At 31.6% G+C, this 19,372-nt stretch overlaps 2 protein-coding genes across 3 annotated transcripts; one reads left to right on the top strand and one right to left on the bottom strand.

Annotated features, from left to right (window-relative positions):
- The first annotated feature begins 1,042 nt into the window (after positions 1–1,042).
- On the top strand, positions 1,043–7,065 carry LOC117691134 (uncharacterized). 2 transcript variants are annotated; one of them, XM_066084423.1, is made up of 3 exons: positions 1,043–1,152; positions 2,802–3,186; positions 5,419–7,065. In XM_066084423.1, exons 2-3 carry the CDS (start codon positions 2,823–2,825, stop codon positions 6,393–6,395), a joined length of 1,341 nt encoding a protein of 446 aa, XP_065940495.1. In that variant the 5' UTR covers positions 1,043–1,152; positions 2,802–2,822; the 3' UTR covers positions 6,396–7,065. The 2 variants fall into 2 exon arrangements, with proteins under 2 accessions (XP_065940495.1, XP_034332389.2); XM_034476498.2 differs by lacking the exon at positions 1,043–1,152 and having other exon boundaries at positions 2,709–3,186.
- Positions 5,041–16,595, bottom strand: LOC136275410 (neurocan core protein-like). The gene is made up of 6 exons (XM_066084433.1): positions 16,206–16,595; positions 14,604–14,703; positions 13,156–13,332; positions 12,132–12,199; positions 11,924–12,026; positions 5,041–9,774 (listed from the first exon to the last, which is right to left on the bottom strand). Exons 1-6 carry the CDS (start codon positions 16,518–16,520, stop codon positions 9,530–9,532), a joined length of 1,008 nt encoding a protein of 335 aa, XP_065940505.1. The 5' UTR covers positions 16,521–16,595; the 3' UTR covers positions 5,041–9,529.
- Between the last annotated feature and the right edge of the window lie 2,777 nt (positions 16,596–19,372).

Raw genomic sequence — 19,372 nt, forward strand, 5'->3', positions numbered from 1 at the left:
AATTGTTAATTGATAGCTCTGAAGGAAATGACAAGACTGATTTCCGCACGTCCTTTTTATCGATTGATTGAAACCTTCAATTGAACATCCTAAGAAAAATCATGCACTGTTCGAAAATATCACAAATCATGCCTGCATACTTTATGTTGAACAGGTTTGGCTTTTTCTTGTATATAACTAACTGTTGTACATTAATAATGAAAACAGTTTTTGTAACTTTTTACGATCAATTTATTAATTTTTAAAAAGAAGACTGTGATAGTGTAAATACCAACAATGAAATGCTCTCTTTGGTAATTCATGCGGATTATGAAGGTAGCCATCATTGCAGAAAAAAATACAGAACCTGCTAAAAGTTTTTTAACGTATTTTTCTACAATGTCGCCACCTTTATAACGCGCATGAATCACCAAAGAAAGCAGTTTATTGTTTAAATGATGCATTTCTATATAGTAATTCTTGTGATTTTATAGAATATAATATATTTTATAGATTTTATTCATCATTGGGTTACTTGTATTAACTTATATGACATTAACTTTGTTAAGCAAATCTAAGGAACATTAGTCAGATTTTGTTAATAATGAATAAGATCAACAATTCTGTTTCATCTAGATATTTCTCTCAAACTGATAAAACGCAATTCCCTTATTATATGTTTCATCTCTAATACAAAAATGGGACTTCGATGAGCTTAATTAAATATTAAAAACAAATTGATAAAGCTAGAAATTGATAAAGCTACATTTCACGAGATCGCTTTTGAATCACTTTTTAATTCTCTTGAGAAAACATCGTGCATTGATTTCTTGTTATAGTATATGTGGAATATTGATTAAAATCATATGTGTATTACACCTTGGATGAATTTCACGTGAATGTTCCATAAGTGATAAATGATTTTTAAGATTTCTTAAAACATTTTATGCATATTGATGATTTCTGTTAAGTTCGCGAGAGTTATCTTTCCTGCGGTATTGTCAAAGTTATACAGCATCTTCATATATGGACACAAAATCAACGTCGTCGGAGGTAACCTGAATTTATTCCGCGGTAAAATCTTGGGAGCGTCATTTTAATAGCTTGGGTTCTCACTTCTTTCAGGACGCCGATAGCTAAGCATTGAAAATTTTCAAAGAGATCTATAAAGCGGTAAGGTTTATATTTTTGATTTATTTTACTGATGGAGCCCAATAAAGTACTTATATTGGGTCATTCTATTGTACGCCGCTTTCAACAATTCCTAGTAGGTAATGAGGATGTTAGGTACTGTGAGGATCTTGGTCTAAGAGCAAATCATAGGATATTTTATAGAGGAGTGGGAGGTCGCACTATTTCGGGCATTCTCCGCGAGGATGCGAGTTTCATTGAAAAAGTAAAACCTCGTAACATAATTCTAATTGTTGGGGGCAATGATGTTCGACGTGCGACGTCTTCCGAAGAACTGGCAGCAAATATTGAATCTCTTGTATCGGTTTGGAGTCGCTCAGATCCATGTGTGTAAATTGTTGCCACGATTTAAGCAATGTTTTGATTACAACAGTACTGTGGATGAAGTAAATATCCTTCTCAAATCTTCTCTGCACAGATTTGAATTCGCTTCATTTTGGGAGCATAATGACTTCTTCCCTTCGCCTAAGTTCAAGGCGTGTGACCATAAATTTCTTTTTGACGGCGTCCACCTCAATAAACAAGGCAACGTTCATCTCTATAGAAGTTTGCGCGGACTTATTTTGTCTAGAATGCGTTAGAGTTTCGGGCGATTATCTCTTGTAATTTCAAAGTAATCATATATATATATATCTATAACGTTATATATGTAGATCTACATACATATTTTGTGTTGTTTTATTTCTTTGTAATAAGCAAGGAATGTAATTCCGTATTTGATATCCATCACATAGTTTCATCATAATTTACTTGTGTTTTCCTGTAAAATTTCAAATGTTTATTGCCTCACTGAGGCAGATCTCATTGCACTGGAAAAAGCATAATTTACAAGTGTTTTCATTATAATTTTCATATGTAATTTTTGCCTCTCCGAGGCGGATCTCATTGCACTGGAATCATCACAATTTATTGGTGTTTTCCAGAGATAGTTCATATTTGTATAGCCTTCCTGAGGCGGATCTCATTGCACTGGAATCAACACAATTTGCATTGTGTTTTCCCGAGATTTTTCGTATTTCTTTAGCCTCCCTGAGGCGGATCTCATTGCACTGGAATCAACGCAATTTACTTGTGTTTTCCTGAGATTTTTCATATTTCTTTAGCCTCCCTGAGGCGGATCTCATTGCATTGGAATCATCACAATTTACTTGTGTTTTCCTGAGATTTTTCATATTTAATTTTGCCTCCCTGAGGCGGATCTCATTGCACTGGAATCAACACAATTTACTTGTTTTTTCCTGAGATTTTTCAAATTTTAATTTTGCCTCCCTGAGGCGGATCTCATTGCATAGGAATAAACACAATTTTCCTGTGTTTAACACAAATTTATTTGTGTTTTCCTTACATATTTAATTAACTCCCAGAGGTTTATTTTATTACAATACAATGTATTTACCACAATTTTATATGCATGCGTTGTTAGTGGATTTTAATTTTAAATCTACTTTTCATTTATGCTTTCCTTAGGTTTGTCATTTAATATTCAATAAACTACACAATAATTAAAAAAAAAAAAAAAAAAAATTAAGTATTCCGGAATTTTCATGTTTTATCATATATTTTCCGATTCTATTCAGACCGGATGTTGACAATGGTTTTCTAACCAATATCAGTGAAATTTGTAATTTTAGTTATCGTCATCAAGAATAAGTATGCCACCAAAAAGAACAAGCCAAGCTCGGGCAAAACCATCAACTGTCTCAAAACAAAAGAAACGCAGGACATCAATGAACTTGGAAGTGGTGTCGCCAGCTTTATCCCCCGATGTACTGGAAACCATCACAGCACAGGTGACCCAGCGGGTGACGGCCACAATTAGAGACGAGTTGACAACGCTGATAAACAACATTAACAGCAACAGTGCTTCAAATTCTCAGGGGAGTATAAGTATAAACCCTCTAGGGGCATCTAACAACGATGATAATGACGGGTTGGTAAGAGAATCTAGATATCTGGACAACGCTATTCAACACTCAGTTGAAGCGGTAGTTGTGGATCACACTGAGAAAATCGCTGGTAAGTGTCCGACAGGTTTTGTTAGTACAGCAGTACCAATTGATGCAAGGGTATCGGATCAAACTAAATCAAAAATTTGGTCAAACCAGTATATAGAATTTGCAAGCCTTTTGTCGAAAGACAAACAAAAGAAAGGTAAGTTATCTATTCAGGTCGAAGATGGTGACAGTCCAGGCAAGCTTACAATCCACCAGGTAGAGAATGATTCCCAAAGCGAGGTAACTCTCTCATCCATGCATGACTGGCTTACAGCATGGAATAGATTTGCTGCAATTTATTGTATTAAATATCCAGAACAACAAGCTAAATTAGCTAAACATTTAGAATCAGTCAGAGATATTGCAGACGCCAAGGGCAATTGGAAAGCTTATGACACCGATTTTAGGATGCTTGTTGCCCAAGGACAAGTTTCATGGGGTGATGTACACATGGAGTTATATGTTAATGCCAGACTGACGACAGCTCTATCTTCAAAACCTAACAAAAGTCAGAAAGATATGTCATATAGCTCTATGCCAAGAGGTGTCTGTTTCCAGTACCATTCAGGTAAGCATTGTTCAGCAGGCTTGTCTTGTCGCTTCCAACACAGATGTTATAACTGCGGCGGGTCACACCCTTTTATTCAATGTACAAAGCAAGCCAAGCAGCCCTTTCGGATCATGCAGAGGTATCAAAACCAAACAGGTAGTACAAATACAGGGAAACAATATAACCAATCAAAATCATTTGGTTCATCCAAGCAAGGGCCCAACACCAATCAAGGTAAATAGACTTGCTCATTGGTTATCAGGGTATGATGAAGATGAAACTAATTTTCTAGTTCAGGGTTTTTCAAAGGGTTTTTATTTAGGCTTTGTTGGAGAATGTCCTGGAATAGAGTCAAAAAATTTAAATTCGGCTCTTACAAGACCAGAAATTATTGATCAAAAAATACAAAAAGAAATTTCGGCTGGTAGAGTTCAAGGACCTTTTGAAAATAAACCATTTTCCAATTTACAGTGTTCACCACTGGGTTTGGTTGAAAAGAAAGAGCCAGGTGAATTTAGAATGATTCATCATTTGTCATACCCAGAAAATCAATCAATTAATGATGGCATACCACCTGATGAGTCATTTGTTCAATACTCATCTATTTCAGATGCTATTCATTTCAAAAAACAGTGTGGAAAAGGTGCTTTCTGTTGTAAAACTGACATTAAGTCAGCATTTAGAATTATTAATATTCACCAATCTCAGTATCAGTTTCTTGGGTTCAAGTGGAAGAGTAAATATTACTTTGATACATGTTTGCAGTTTGGTCTAAGTTCATCTTGTAAAATATTTGAGCGATTCTCCACAGCCCTACAATGGATAGCACAAAATAAACTTGGTATACCATGTATATCACATGTTTTGGATGACTTTATCATTGTGGATATATCGCCAACTCAATGTGTCTACAAGCTGAAATCTTTCTTGAATATGTGTTCAGATATTGGGGTTCCCATTTCACTTGAAAAAACATGTGGTCCTAACCAAGTTATAACTTACCTGGGTTATGAATTGGATTCAACAAAAATGGAATGCAGATTACCAAAGGAAAAAAATGTAAAGTGTGTCAACAAAATCCAGTTTGCGATGGAACAATCTAAATTAACATTAAAGCAGCTGCAGTCAATTATAGGTTTATTGAATTTTGCTTGTAATGTAGTGTTGCCAGGCAGGGCCTTTTTAAGGAGGCTAATAGATCTGACCATTGGTGTAAAAAAGCAGTATTATAGAATTAGGATGACGAAACAAGTTAAGGAGGATTTAAGTGTCTGGTATGATTTCTTGAGTAATTTTAATGGTTCTTCAATGTTTTTACCAGATATATGGTTAAGTTCAACTGAACTAAGGTTATATACAGATGCATCTGGAGCTGTGGGGTATGCTGCGGTTTTTGGTAGTCAGTGGTTCAAAGGAGAATGGAATGACAGTTGGCGAAATCAGAACATAGCAGTTTTAGAATTATACCCAATAGTTTTGGCTGTTGATGTCTGGTCAAAATATATGGCTAATAAGTGCATTTTGTTTAACACAGACAATCAAGCACTGGTTCATGTCATTAATAAACAAACAGCAAAAGATAAGCACATCATGTTTCTTTTGCGAAAACTGGTATTGATATGCTTGAAGTTTAATATTTATTTTAAAGCTCAGCATTTGACTTCAAAAGAAAATTTACTATGTGATTGTCTTTCTCGTTCAAAGGTAAATCAGTTTTTACAACTGGCACCCTGGGCCGACAGAAATCCAGTCAACATATCTCCACTACCGCCCTTTCCAAATTAAGAGGTGACATACAAAGACTATTGGATGCGAGCCTTACTAATTCTTCTTTAGCTTCGTACTCCCATGCTTGGACAGTTTTTAAAGATTTTGCCGAGAAATACGAGTTAATTATTGAGTTTCCAGTGAAACAACACATATTGGTATATTATGTTGCCTACCTATTTTCAAAGGACTATGCTGCAACAACTATTTCTTCATATCTCTCGGCTTTTAGTTACATCCATAAGCTCAACAGTTTTGGGGATCCATGCTCGTCCTTTTTAATACAAAAATTGCTCTTATCAACACGCAAACTTAAACCTTCACAAGATGTTAGAATACCTATTACAAAAAATATTTTGCATCAAATTTGTGACTTTTTACCAGTTACAGTTTCCAATGCATTTGAAAAGGCCTTGTTTAAAGCAATGTTTTTGTTGGCCTTTTATGGATTCTTGAGAGTTGGGGAAATAACATCATGTCAAAAGGTAATAAACAAAAATTTAATTCAGTTTAATCAAATTTCCAGGCAGCAAGATCATTTAATTATCGAATTTGTTACATATAAACATCACATTGGCAAACCATTTTTTCTCACTATTCACTCTGCAAGTAACAAAAAGTATTGTCCAGTTCAATGCCTAGAAGACTACATCAAGTTAAGAGGAGTACAAAATGGGCCACTTTTTTGTTATGTACCAAATATTCCAGTTTCCAGGGGTAAACTTTCGGCGGTATTAAAAAACTGTCTATCATTTGCAAAGTTGGATATGACTCGCATTACTAGCCATTCTTTCCGGATAGGCATGGCGTCGCACTGTGCTGACATTGGCATGAGTGACAGCAAAATCAGACTGTTAGGTCGATGGAAATCAGATGCATTCAAAAGTTATATTAGACCAGTTAATCTAGTATAGAGAGAGCAAAGACCGACTGTGAACTTATGGATATACACGGTTATTCAGGAACATATGTATATTTCTTGATAACTTATAATGCGTTAAAATAATTTGAAATATAAGTTGTTATTTTCATGTCAAAGCTTTGAAAGGGCTGGACATATGTATGTTCCTACCTATGATTACTATATATTACAAGTATTAGGTTACATTGTACATCTTTTTGGGTGGGGCATATGTATATCCTTACCCATGCATGAATAGTATTTGAATGTGTTTGCATGTATATGGGACTAAGGTTTGTAAGGCATATGTATATCCTGGCAAATATTAGTCCATTTTAAAGGTATAGGAATGCACTTTGCCACTTAAAATTTTCTCCCTCCCTCCTTGGGGTCTGAACTTGATTTAAATAGAATAAATCAAGTACATGGCGCTTTCAGACCACAAGGATTATGTTTTTCATAAATTATCTAATCAATCACATCATTGATTACATCAGTAATGGGAGTTATGGATTATTTTAGTGGTAAAATATTATGGGTAAAGAATTAAATATTCATAATTTTATGATTAATTTTATGAACTTATTAATTATTGTTATATAATCATCTATTGTCATTTTCCTGATTATTTCAAACCAAATTTGGTTAACAATAAAGTCACAAAAGTGGCAGAGTGCAACATACCTATGTGTTATGTGATGTTTTACTGTACAAAGATGAAGGGCTCAGGTGGTTCAATTTCGAGCGGATAGAGGTTAATTATTTCATGAGTGAGAAATAATGCTATACGCAGTAATGGTATACTTTGAAAATTATCAATTATGGATAAATGATTTTTAAGATTTCTTAAAATATTTTATGCATATTGATGATTTCTGTTAAGTTCGCGAGAGTTATCTTTCCTGCGGTATTGTCAAAGTTATACAGCATCTTCATATATGGACACAAAATCAACGTCGTCGGAGGTAACCAATGAATTTATTCCGCGGTAAAATCTTGGGAGCGTCATTTTAATGGCTTGGGTTCTCACTTCTTTCAGGACGCCGATAGCTAAGCATTGAAAATTTTCAAAGAGATCTATAAACCACCTCCACCCCTCCACCTTCCTTTTTTATGAACATGTTTATAAAAAAGAAAAATTCTTGTGTATTTTCTTTTTTCTTTATTAAGCATGGCGCTTTCAGACCACAAGGATTATGTTTTTCATAAATTATCTAATCAATCACATCATTGATTACATCAGTAATGGGAGTTACGGATTATTTTAGTGGTAAAATATTATGGGTAAAGAATTAAATATTCATAATTTTATGATTAATTTTATGAACTTATTAATTATTGTTATATAATCATCTATTGTCATTTTCCTGATTATTTCAAACCAAATTTGGTTAACAATAAAGTCACAAAAGTGGCAGAGTGCAACATACCTATGTGTTATGTGATGTTTTACTGTACAAAGATGAAGGGCTCAGGTGGTTCAATTTCGAGCGGATAGAGGTTAATTATTTCATGATTGAGAAATAATGCTATACGCAGTAATGGTATACTTTGAAAATTATCAATTATGGATAAAATTACTTAATGTCATTTGTAAATACATATTCATATCAGGTGACAGAAAAACAGACGTTTGAATTTATAATTATTTTCCTCTCCAAAATTTAATTCAAATGGACAACTCTGACTACTTATAAAAAATGATAACGATGGGATCACGCAACATGTCAATGCTTGCATTAAATAGCTGACTTGAGGTGTCAAAGAATAACGTTTACAGTAGTTAACTGTCAAAGAGTTTGAATAGACTGCTCATTCGGATGTATATATACCGTATCAATATAGAGCAATTATCAAAAAAAAAATACCGTTTAGTTTACTCCTTTTAAACAATTTAACGACCAATATTTTGATCAGCAAAATCGTAGACACCATTTATTTTTTCTGCTTCAAGAATAATTTTGTTTAAATGATTGAAAAGTTCCATATGGAATTTTTTGTTCTTGGGATAATAAAAATAATGTTTGAATGATAGTTAAATTAGACAATAAGTTAAAGGGACATTTGGCGTAGCTTACGTATTAGAGTCAATTTAATAGTTTTGAAGATGTAAAAGTTATTTTATTACGATTACCTTTTTCCTTCTTTTGAGATTAACGTAAAATACCAGGTTTTTTTGTATTCAATTCAAATATGATATCAATGCTTTATTCAATAACACCTTCATTTTTAATTTTATTTTGTATTATGTTCATAGCCAATTACGAAGGCAGATATCGCTTCTTTGAAATAAGTTCTTACTCGAAATGATTAAACATTTACTACTTTGTATATGCCAATCCTTGTTATATACATTTATTGTGTGTATTGTTGTTTTTCGTATGAACAAATCACGTTCTGTTGCATCCAAGTTTTTAGAAACAACTGTATAATTCGTATTTCTTTTTATTTCCAAAGATGGAGGGGTTGATATTATTTGGCTGGTTGTATACGTTTTAATTTTAAAAACAAATGAACCCAACATTAAAAAAAGAGTTTGCAAATTGCCTTCCTTTTTTTCACTGTAAACAATCGACCGACATAACAGAATAATTTTATTAGGTATTTTGTAAAATACAGTTCAAATGATTTTGTCCGACCAATTTCTTAACTTTGAATCTAAAATATCTGAAATAAAAGACAACTCGAGTTTCTTCATAATGCAAATTTGAGTTGGCTCATTTTAGCCGCTAAACTTACCTTTGGAGCGTAGCAAAGTACAAAAATGATGAACATGAACATTAAGTCTGAACTGCATCAGATGTAAGCAAATTAAAAAATAAAATACTGGAGATAAATGTTTCTTAAAATTATAGGGATAGACTGTTTTTCTTGTATGGCATGAAATACAACGACATACTCACAATAATATTGACATATTTATAGCTTGGAATTATTCTAGAATAGCATACGTGATAAATGTATACATATTTCTTGGATAATATTTAAAATGTGTGTATACCACCACATTTGATGTAAATTTACAACGGATGTGTTATTAATTGTATCGATTAGGACGTCAAATAACTGTTGTTATAATGTAGCCGGTAGTAAATAATAATTTGCGATCATAAACCCGATCGCAAACGGCTAACAACTGTGTTGCTTTTATTTGTTAACAGTTTTCTCACATATGAAGGTCAATTTTGCATCACAATTGTAATCACTCAACTTTCCATTAACAAGAAGTCGAATACAATGTTCATTCTCTTCATAATCATTCGGATTATTTTGGGCCAAGTTTTCAGATTGGACTTTTTCGTTATTTCCGGTCCATATAACGTTTCTTTCATTTGCTTCATCCACTCTACCTGTCCAGACTGATGCACAATCATCAGTATCAATACATGTGTCTGAAAATGAATTTAAATCTAATGTAATTCAAGTTTAAATAAAAAAAACCGGTATTGATGTTATTGATCTCCCTAATAGGTTTTATGATAGATGTGAAAAAAAAAAACACCGAACATCTTGATCTTGAAAAGAACCAAGCAGGCGGTGTAAAGAAGACGCATATTGTATCTGATAGAATATCACAAGCATTATTCATACACAAAGTCTCATTTAGTCATTCTTTAAAATGCTAATTGTAGCCAAAAATTATGCTGGTAAAACAAAACCAAAAAAGTCCTTATTTTATTCAAGTTTTGCCGCTGCTTGCACTTTCAACGTTGTTTGATACTTGTGATGTCAGGAACAATATTATTTATGTGGCCTTGTTGAAGTTGAGTAAAGCTCTGCTATAGACTTCTTACACTCATTACAAGAGGATTTAAACAATCTTTAAAAAGTTGAATTTTGTAAACAAATACTTTGTGCATTACATAGTAATACACAAACACTTTGTATTTTTTTTTTGACCTTGCCAAAACAGCGCAATTAAAACCAAAATTGATTTAAGCTAATTTTCTAGAAGAATACAAAACAACAAATACTTGCAATTAAAACAATACTTTGATTCTATATATGTTTCTAATATCATTATTTGAAATGAAAAAGTCGCTGTAGAGCAAACTTTTTTTAAAATTATAATATCTGAAGGCAAATTCATTTTACCAGAAAGTATTTATTGTAAATGATTAAAATGCAAATAAAACAACTGCGATGTCAAGCATTTTTTACAAGTAATAACACGCGAACGAAGCTATAGAGAGAGAAAAAAGAGATAGAAAGAACAAAAATATACAACGAAATGGTTAGTGTGGAATCTTTACTCAATTTTTGGGATATAGGGAGTCAATATATCATTTATTAAGTTATTTATTTAGTTATTTCATTTATTAAGAAGGTCAATTTCATGTGATTATGAATCGGTATATCACGTATATATGCGATAGTTATAGAAATATACGCAGTGATAACATTAATATATACAGTGGTAACATCATTATAAACACTGCTTACATCATGATATGCTAGGATTACTTCTTATATTCAGGTATAACATTTTAAATAATGTAGTTACACCATTACGTTATGTCGTAGTATAATTATGTGCAGTGGTTTATACATGATATACTATGAATAAATCTTTACATGAAGTGACAAACTCATATAATACAGAGATAAACTCGCAATGGTTTGTTATTCAATCGCAAAAGTATGAAGTACACTTTTCATGTGCAGTTGCAAAATTCTTTTAAAGAGGTAAAGGTCAACCAATTCCCTAAAACATCCAAAGAAATTAAAGACACATGTCCATGAAAAAACAAATATGTTTATTCCTTTTATGTTAGATGTACGTTGAAAATACTGATTAGCCCGTGGTAGCACCTACCTGGTGCATTGAAACAAAGATCTTTTGACTATTGTTTTGAAGAGCCATTGACACGATTTCGGTTAAATTTTATTTACTTTTTTCACTGATTATAATGGCTTAGTAAATAAATGCATCTTGTAAATAAATATCTGTGAACAAAAAAAATAAATGCATTTCTAATAATAAAATAATTGTAGTTTCAGTCGTAGAGTTATAAGCAAGATAGATGAAAACAAGGTTCTTGCCTTGTTTTTGCTTACATTGCTTCATTTTACCGGTAAAATTTTGAGGTTTTTTTCAAGCTAATTTCTCTACTTATTAGTATTGAGCATAATTATATAAAAATATTCCTAGCATTTGTCACATTCATTTTAGGTGTAGATCTAGAGTTTCCAAAATATAAACGAAACATAACCTGGACTTTGTTTACATAACAAAGAATTGTGAGCTCTCTATCTCGCTCATAACTCGAAAAGACAATGCATTTTAAGTCAGGAATTAAATCTTCCTTTCTTTTAGGTTGATTTTTATTTTTTTCATTCAGATCATTGGTCAATGGAAATTGCCTAGGCCATTATTTTTTTTTTATTTGTATTTAATCCTAAAGAAATTAACACACAAAAAATCGTTTCGATATCAATCTGTTTTCAAAAAGAATGTATTCATTCGATCTATATGTTCGCTTATTATTTAATCAGTTCCCACCAATAAATAAGTTTTCATAAATAACAGTTTTGCCTTACCAATTTCCGGAAAATGTTGAAACAGAATATTGGTTTGGATCCAAGTATATTCCTCCATACTTTCCATCTCTATCAGGTATGCAGCCTTTGATTTGCAGTACTCCTAAACCGAGTACTTTTTAATATCAATTTCAGAAATGCAGAAATATTTTATTATCAAAATATACACCTAGTTAAAAAACAAACTAAACACTTTAGAAAAAAAAACCTTTGCATCGTTCCATGTCTTTTTATCTGTGAAGAGGCGATAAACATGATCCTCGTTCTGAATCCAACCTTAAAGAAAAATAAAAAGTAAAAGTTTTATCCCTACTTGTTTTCATATTTTCGCTTTGATATATATGTATCACTTGGATTTTGTTGTTGTTTTTTTAAGGCAAAATAATTTACAAATGACTCAAATCTGCAACATTGACCCTGATAAGAACAATACAGACTCTGTTTACAGTAATTGAAAGTTACGTTGGTGAAATTAGCAACAATTTTCATAAACCTTTATGATTATTTCAAAATTTAATGTTTAATTTTTTTAAGAATATAATTGTGTTATGCTTTAAATGTTTTTCCCTAATTATGCTCTCGAACGTGTTTATACCATATTGACTTTTAATAAGCAAGGAATCAAACTCTAACAATTATATAGTTGTAAAAATTTCCGCCATAATGCAGAATGTTTAACAATCAAAATGTCTTTCCATGTTTTACTCCACTTATACCGAAATGATGGTAGTCATAGCTGTGAAACGTTAGTTTTATGTATAAATTAGCTGTTTCATCTTAAAGTTTCATATACTTTCCAAAGATTGGTTTTACACAATATTTTTTTGTTTTATTAAAGATGCACGAAATACGTTTGTTGTTATATCAGGTTTGTAAGACAATGTTATTTTAACAATAAAACATTTTATATAGTTCTTCAGTGAAAAAGATGTAATATTTAGATGGACAAATGAACAACTCTACTCTGATATTGATGAGAACATGAACAACGCATTGTAAGTACTTCTCCATAAAAAAGGTTTAATATTTTTTATTGACTACTTTAAAAAAAAAACTATTTGCAGAAATTATACATGTTTAAAAAAGCAAATCATTTTTGTTTTGTTAAATTGTTGCAGTACTTAGTACCATGAGTATGGTTCACTATTGTGATTTCGGACGAGTTCAAGGCTGTCGTAAAATATTGCGTTTGATGTACATGTATGTACAAAGTATAAACTGCTTGCACAAACCTTCTTCACAAAGAATGTCGTATTTCCACTCCCCGTTTGACTGACATATCAATCGTCCTGAACCAAACTGGAAGTATCCGTCAGAACACGATGCGTGTATCCTTCTGTATATACCAATAGCGTCCTCACGTTTTGTTGTATTCAGATTTATTCTTGTTCGATTGGGTATTCCACAATCTTTTGAACAAAATCATAATTGTACTGTGTTTACATCAGTGCTTATATCGAAATAAATCAAAACTGATACCTCGGGTTATAAACTATTGCATATTAAATCAAAAGTACGATGACTAAACAAATACTTCCTGATAATATATCAGAACATTAAATGCGTATCAAATATTGAATTAAAGGAACATTCTTTAACTGTATTCAGTATTTCAGTGCATGTTTTGAAATGGTCGACAGTTTGTTGTCGTCATTTTTTTATGTTATAGAATATCAAAACATGAGTCATTATCAAAGCTACCCTTAGATGAAATAATTATGGATCCAATAATTTCTTTTTGATATTTAAATATCCAACAACATGATTAAAGAGACAGTACGGCACATTTTATTTAAAACAGACTTGAAAAAACATTCCGATCAGGTTCGGTATTTTTGAACTACTAATAAATGTATAAACTTTCAGAAAATTACAAATTTCTACAAGAAATGCATCTAATTATTTCATTAACATTTATAATCACGTATAACCAGTACATATTTACATCGCAACGTGTTACGGGGTTAAGCCTTCTACATTATTACGCATGCGAATTTGCTGTAAAGAAATCACACGCAGGGCTCGCAAGATTCTCCTGGACATGTTTGTTGATAAAAATATGCCTTTTCTACTTATCCCAGGTAATAATTGTTATTAAAACAACCACAATAATTATTTTGTAAGCATATATTTTGCGTATTTATCATAGGAGTTGCTACAACCTAAATTAATTTTTGTGAGTGATGCCCACCGAGGGGTTATTTTACATATTTATGTCAGTGCATTTTGAAATTAACTGAAGTTGGTAAACTATTAATAAATTATCGATAAAGTGAGAATGTGTTCTGTTTAGAAAGTCCCTTTTAACCCGTATACTAAAATAACCGTGGTCGGACGAAGATCTGTTTTCAGCACGTGTCAATTACTGTAACTCAAAATCCACGGTGGTACAAAAAAAGATATACTATTATTCCGGTTTGTATGACCTTTGAATTTCCGAAAGCTCCTAATTACGTTAATTAGGTATGTGAAAGGAATTTTTAGTATTTCAACTATTACAATCAGCGTAATTTCTTATTCCCTAACGACACAATAGGTAAATCTGAAGTTATTCGCACATGTGTTTTCAGCTGTACTGTCTCTTTAACTCTTTAACTTTGATAAAAATACTAAACTGTGTGCGTATTGATATTTTTCATTTATTTCATTTGCATAGAGACTAACGGATTTATTAGTTTACCTGACAAAACACATTCATAGAATGTGTCCTTGGAATATCTCTTGTTTCTACATGTCTGGTTGATATGACAGTTTGAGTTTGCACAAGATCCAGCCAGATCCTACAAAAGTAAAACACATATGAACAAGACACAGAGCTAACTGTCAATATTGATTGTTCAAACTTATTCGAAGAATTTTTTTTAACTCATTGTGCAAAATTTATGCATATTTGTTCGAATATTTGTTTATTAATTCTTAACAAAGTATGGAAAATTTATAAATATATTTCCCAATGAATGATTGATTTTTTAAGATTGGCTTTGTATGTAACGTTGCTCGTTAGCTGTTAGAGTTATCCGCTCTTACACCACATCATACACGTTTTAGTTCTTGGCAGGTCGTCCATGTGAAATCAAGTGTCCTTCAGTCTTAATCTCTGTAGTGCTTGATAAATAGCACGGTTAGTTGAAAATCAAACCCTTAATTTCGTCAGTCGATGTAATCATAACATAAGGGTGTGTGGAATGTTCCATTATGATAATTTCTGTCCTATTACAGTAAGAGTTCTTTGTCAAAATGATTCTTGTTGGTCTTATTTCTGACATCCCCTCCCCTAAAATATTCAAAAATACAATTTTTTTTTCTTATTTTATGATTAATTTGATCAGACACAATTTGCCAAAATGTGTATTATTGCATCTGGTTTTGTTTTTTATTCCTAACTTTAAAAAAAAAAAACCAGACAAATTTATAAAATTGTGCCGCTCTTTTTTATATAATTTGCATAGTATCACAAGATTTGTAGCTTTTTAAAGTGTATGGCCGTTGAAATCTTGTAGACTCGAAGTATTACATGTTTTTTTTTAATTTGTGTTTTAAAACAATTGCGAAAGATTTTTTTTTAAATGTCAGTTATGGCTGAAAATATGTTTTGCTTTCTAACGTTTTAAAGATTTCATTTTTTTATCTTGATTTTTTTAAAATAAACAATATTAAGGTCCCATTAAGACTCTTTCTGTAAGTTAAGTAAATGTTTCCAACAGTGAGCTCAATTTTGACCATCCACATTTTTTCTGATGACTTTTTTCCTATGTCACAACAAATTTAGTCATTTTGTCTTTTCTCAAAGATTGTTGGGCTTTTCTTCACTCGAAAACAATTCAAACCAAGTTTATGCCGTTTCTGTCATGATTATGACAATGCACTCGCCTCTCACCACTACGACCTAAATTAGATACTCGTGATCGACAGTTGCTGTATATGAAAGGGTACATTGGACGCCTGCTTAGAGAAGTGGGTTTTCACCGGGTACTCAGGCTCCCTTTTACATCGATGATCTCCTCACGCTAACATCCTTGCCGACGAGATTAATTAATATAAGTTGAAGAACTTATTTGTCATCCGTGGAATAAAGATAAAACTTTGTTTTCTGTTAACTCCGCTAATGCTATTAGGGTAAATGATGTAAAAAAAAAAAGAACATTACGAAATACACTATGTATCATTTAGAAAGATAGTGTATAGATATAAAACATCAACAATTATTCAAACTACAACTATGATCTTGAAAACAGTGACGTTGTTACAAAACTGTACAAGAACAACTAACGTTATCACTTACCTGAGGCCAATGCTCCTTTTCACTGTAAACCCATCCAGCGCTCACCTCGTACTTAGCGCCCGTTCTGTTTTTATTTTCGTAATTGATTTCACAGAAATTAGCCCCTTTGAAATAGTTGACAGACTTACACCGTGGTGTTACAAGACATTCAATAACACAGTCCAAGAAACTGAGTTGACCGAAGGATTGGATCATTTTTCTGTCCAGTCTATGGCCACTCTGTAGTTTAGAGAAGCCCGGCTGTAGGCTGCCATTACATGGTAAAGATAAACTGACTAGAAGGCACAGCCATCTCGAGATTTTAAATAGCAGCATTGTACTGAGAAAAAAACATGAATGTTGAAAACTGTTGAAAGTTCAACAGTGGAACATTTGACAAGAAATTGTTTCTTATATCACATTTTGGATAAATTGACGTTTGGACCAATCGATTGGTATTTTTAAATGGTAAAGAGCAGATTGGATAAGTAATTCGAGAACAGGGAAAAGATACAGTATTGTCATCATTAATATTTATCAATATCCTATTGAATTGATGATGTAATGACGCCGTTTTGTAATAACTGATGTTTATCTGACACTTGTTATATCACAGTCCGAAAAACTGAACCCATGGTTAAATTTCATTTCCGTACCATTCTTTAGAGAACGCTTGAGTTTGCATTCAATACCCTATGCATTATTCAATAGCATTTCGTTGTTGGAATATACGGTAAAAACATTTAAAAATATGTTATGAACGTTTTGCTTGAAGAGCAATTTTTTTGCATACAGTATGAAAACTACGTATTACTAATTTATGTTTTGTTTTGTATTAAAAAAACTATTGGTTAAAGAAAACAAAGATTTAGAATATTGGACAATCCCATTGTTATGACACAGGTAACGAATAACAAACTAAGTAACAAATTGCTTAATCAATTAAATAGAATAATATAGTAGCTTAATGTTTAGAAAACTGATCTCCAAGAGGGCAATAACATTTTGCACTTAAAATAGGCTATTTCTATAACAGTTGGAATTTGATTTAAAATAAAAAAAATTAAAAATCAAGAATTTTATAAGATAAATCCATTTAGCCGAGATCTGTATTCAGTATCTTTTCGACGTAATAAAACATGGGGGTCAATGATGTCAAATTTTGAATATATGGCTTTAAAGGTAAAATTTTCGCAAAATGTGGCTTAAAAATTTCTTTATACTTGATTATTTTATGTTTAACGTCTATCAATCTTTCAAGATTTAATTTTGTACATGTCACACAGGACCTACAGAAGATATCACAAACCTAAAATATGTTTAAAATGTATAAAATGAATAAAGTATAATAAAAAGAAAAGTATATTGAAAATTCTTAAATTCTTGTTTCTGTAATAATTGTCTAAAAAACCTTTTACACGAAAACATAGTTCATAGTTTGTAGACATACATTCTCTAGCAATAGCAATCAATGTACGTTTGCTAATTGATGAATGTTTCATGTTTAACGATTGCCAGCTGTAATTTGTATTTTGCAAAGTAACAGTCCTAGATAAATGATACATTTCACCATGTTTATCCATGTAATCATATGGGAAATCTATATGAATTGATTTATTATAGGATTAATTTTTTCAAGTAAGATAATATCAATTATATTGAATAAATCTATTTAATATATCTAATTAATAGTCAGGCAATTATATCATTACACGTCCCATCTATGACGCAACCAATGAAACGCCGGTTAGCTTCATCATTTATTTAAATAAAAAGATGGAGTTACATTTCACAAGAACGCTTCTGAATCATTTTAGCTCTGGAAAAGCTCATTTGCATCGGTTTCTTGCTAGAATATTTGCTATGTTTGATGTTACAAGATTTTACTGTGAATGTCACTTGAGTATTCGTTTTCTTTGATATCATTTGTAAATTCAAATGTTAAACGAGAGACAATTTAATGGTTGTTTAAATAGTGGATTACTTCCCTTTTTTGGCATCAACATTTAATTCAAATGAGAAAAGTCTTACAAGTAATCAAAATTTATAGCGACAAAATTATTCAACGTATATATACTTGTATAAGTCAGCTAAGAGTTTCAAAAATAATGTTTACGATTGTTAATTGTCAAAAATTTTGAAGAGACTTTTAATTCGGGGATGCGTGTATCAAGTATGTCCATCATATAAATAGTTTACAATCGACAATAAAGGAATCAAATGCTTATTAGATCATCAAAAATAAAATTTATTTGTCAACGATAAGTTTTTTGATCTACTGAATCGATGAGATCATTTACGTTCCTAATTTGAGAGACTATCCTTTCAATATTGATATAATTGGAAGCCTTAGAGTTCTGCTATGTGATTTTCAAAGTTAATACAAAGTTAGTGCACACTTTTGACAAGCAGTTAAAAGAACCAGACCCGTATCTCTTCTATTGGAGTCACTCTGACAGTTTTGAGGATGGACTTTTTTATGAATTATATTTAAGACGACTTCTATTTGTAATGATATATATATATATATATATATATATATATATATATATATATATATATATATATATATATATATATATATATATATATATTCGTTTGAGATTTACGTAATATTAAAGTCATGAAATGTCTCTTACTTACAAATCGTAGTGTTTGAGTGTTGTATTCAAAGCAGTTAGGAATTTGACCACAGCAGAGCCTGATGTTACTCAAAGTGCCATATATCAGTTGACAAATCTGTTTAAACTCTGCGTTGTCTGGAAATAAGGGCTGCTGGTATAAAGATTGAAAGAAAATTTGATTTAGCTCCCTTTAGCCGTAAATCTTACATTTAGTGAGATCTTCTCTCCTAGTATGTACAGTTGGTGATTTTTTGAGATAGACGAAGAAATCGTATTAAAATAATCAAATTATTTTTTTTAAATTTATTATACCATGCAAATATAAATTAAAAGTAACAAAAAATGGTCTTTTAACAAAACCTTTAAAAAGGGATCAGTGACTGTTTTTGTTTTACATAAAAAATAACTACAACGACATAAATAACAATAATAGAAATGGTAAAGACCTAGTAAGTTGTCAGAACTTGTGTACGATTCATTTGTTTTTGTAATTTTGTCACGAATCAGTAACTATTGTAATTTTTGTTGCGTATTAGTATCCTGTTGGAAACATCTTTTAAACAT

Source organism: Magallana gigas, chromosome 1, assembly GCF_963853765.1.
Source record: "Magallana gigas chromosome 1, xbMagGiga1.1, whole genome shotgun sequence".
Lineage (NCBI taxonomy): Eukaryota > Metazoa > Mollusca > Bivalvia > Ostreida > Ostreidae > Magallana > Magallana gigas.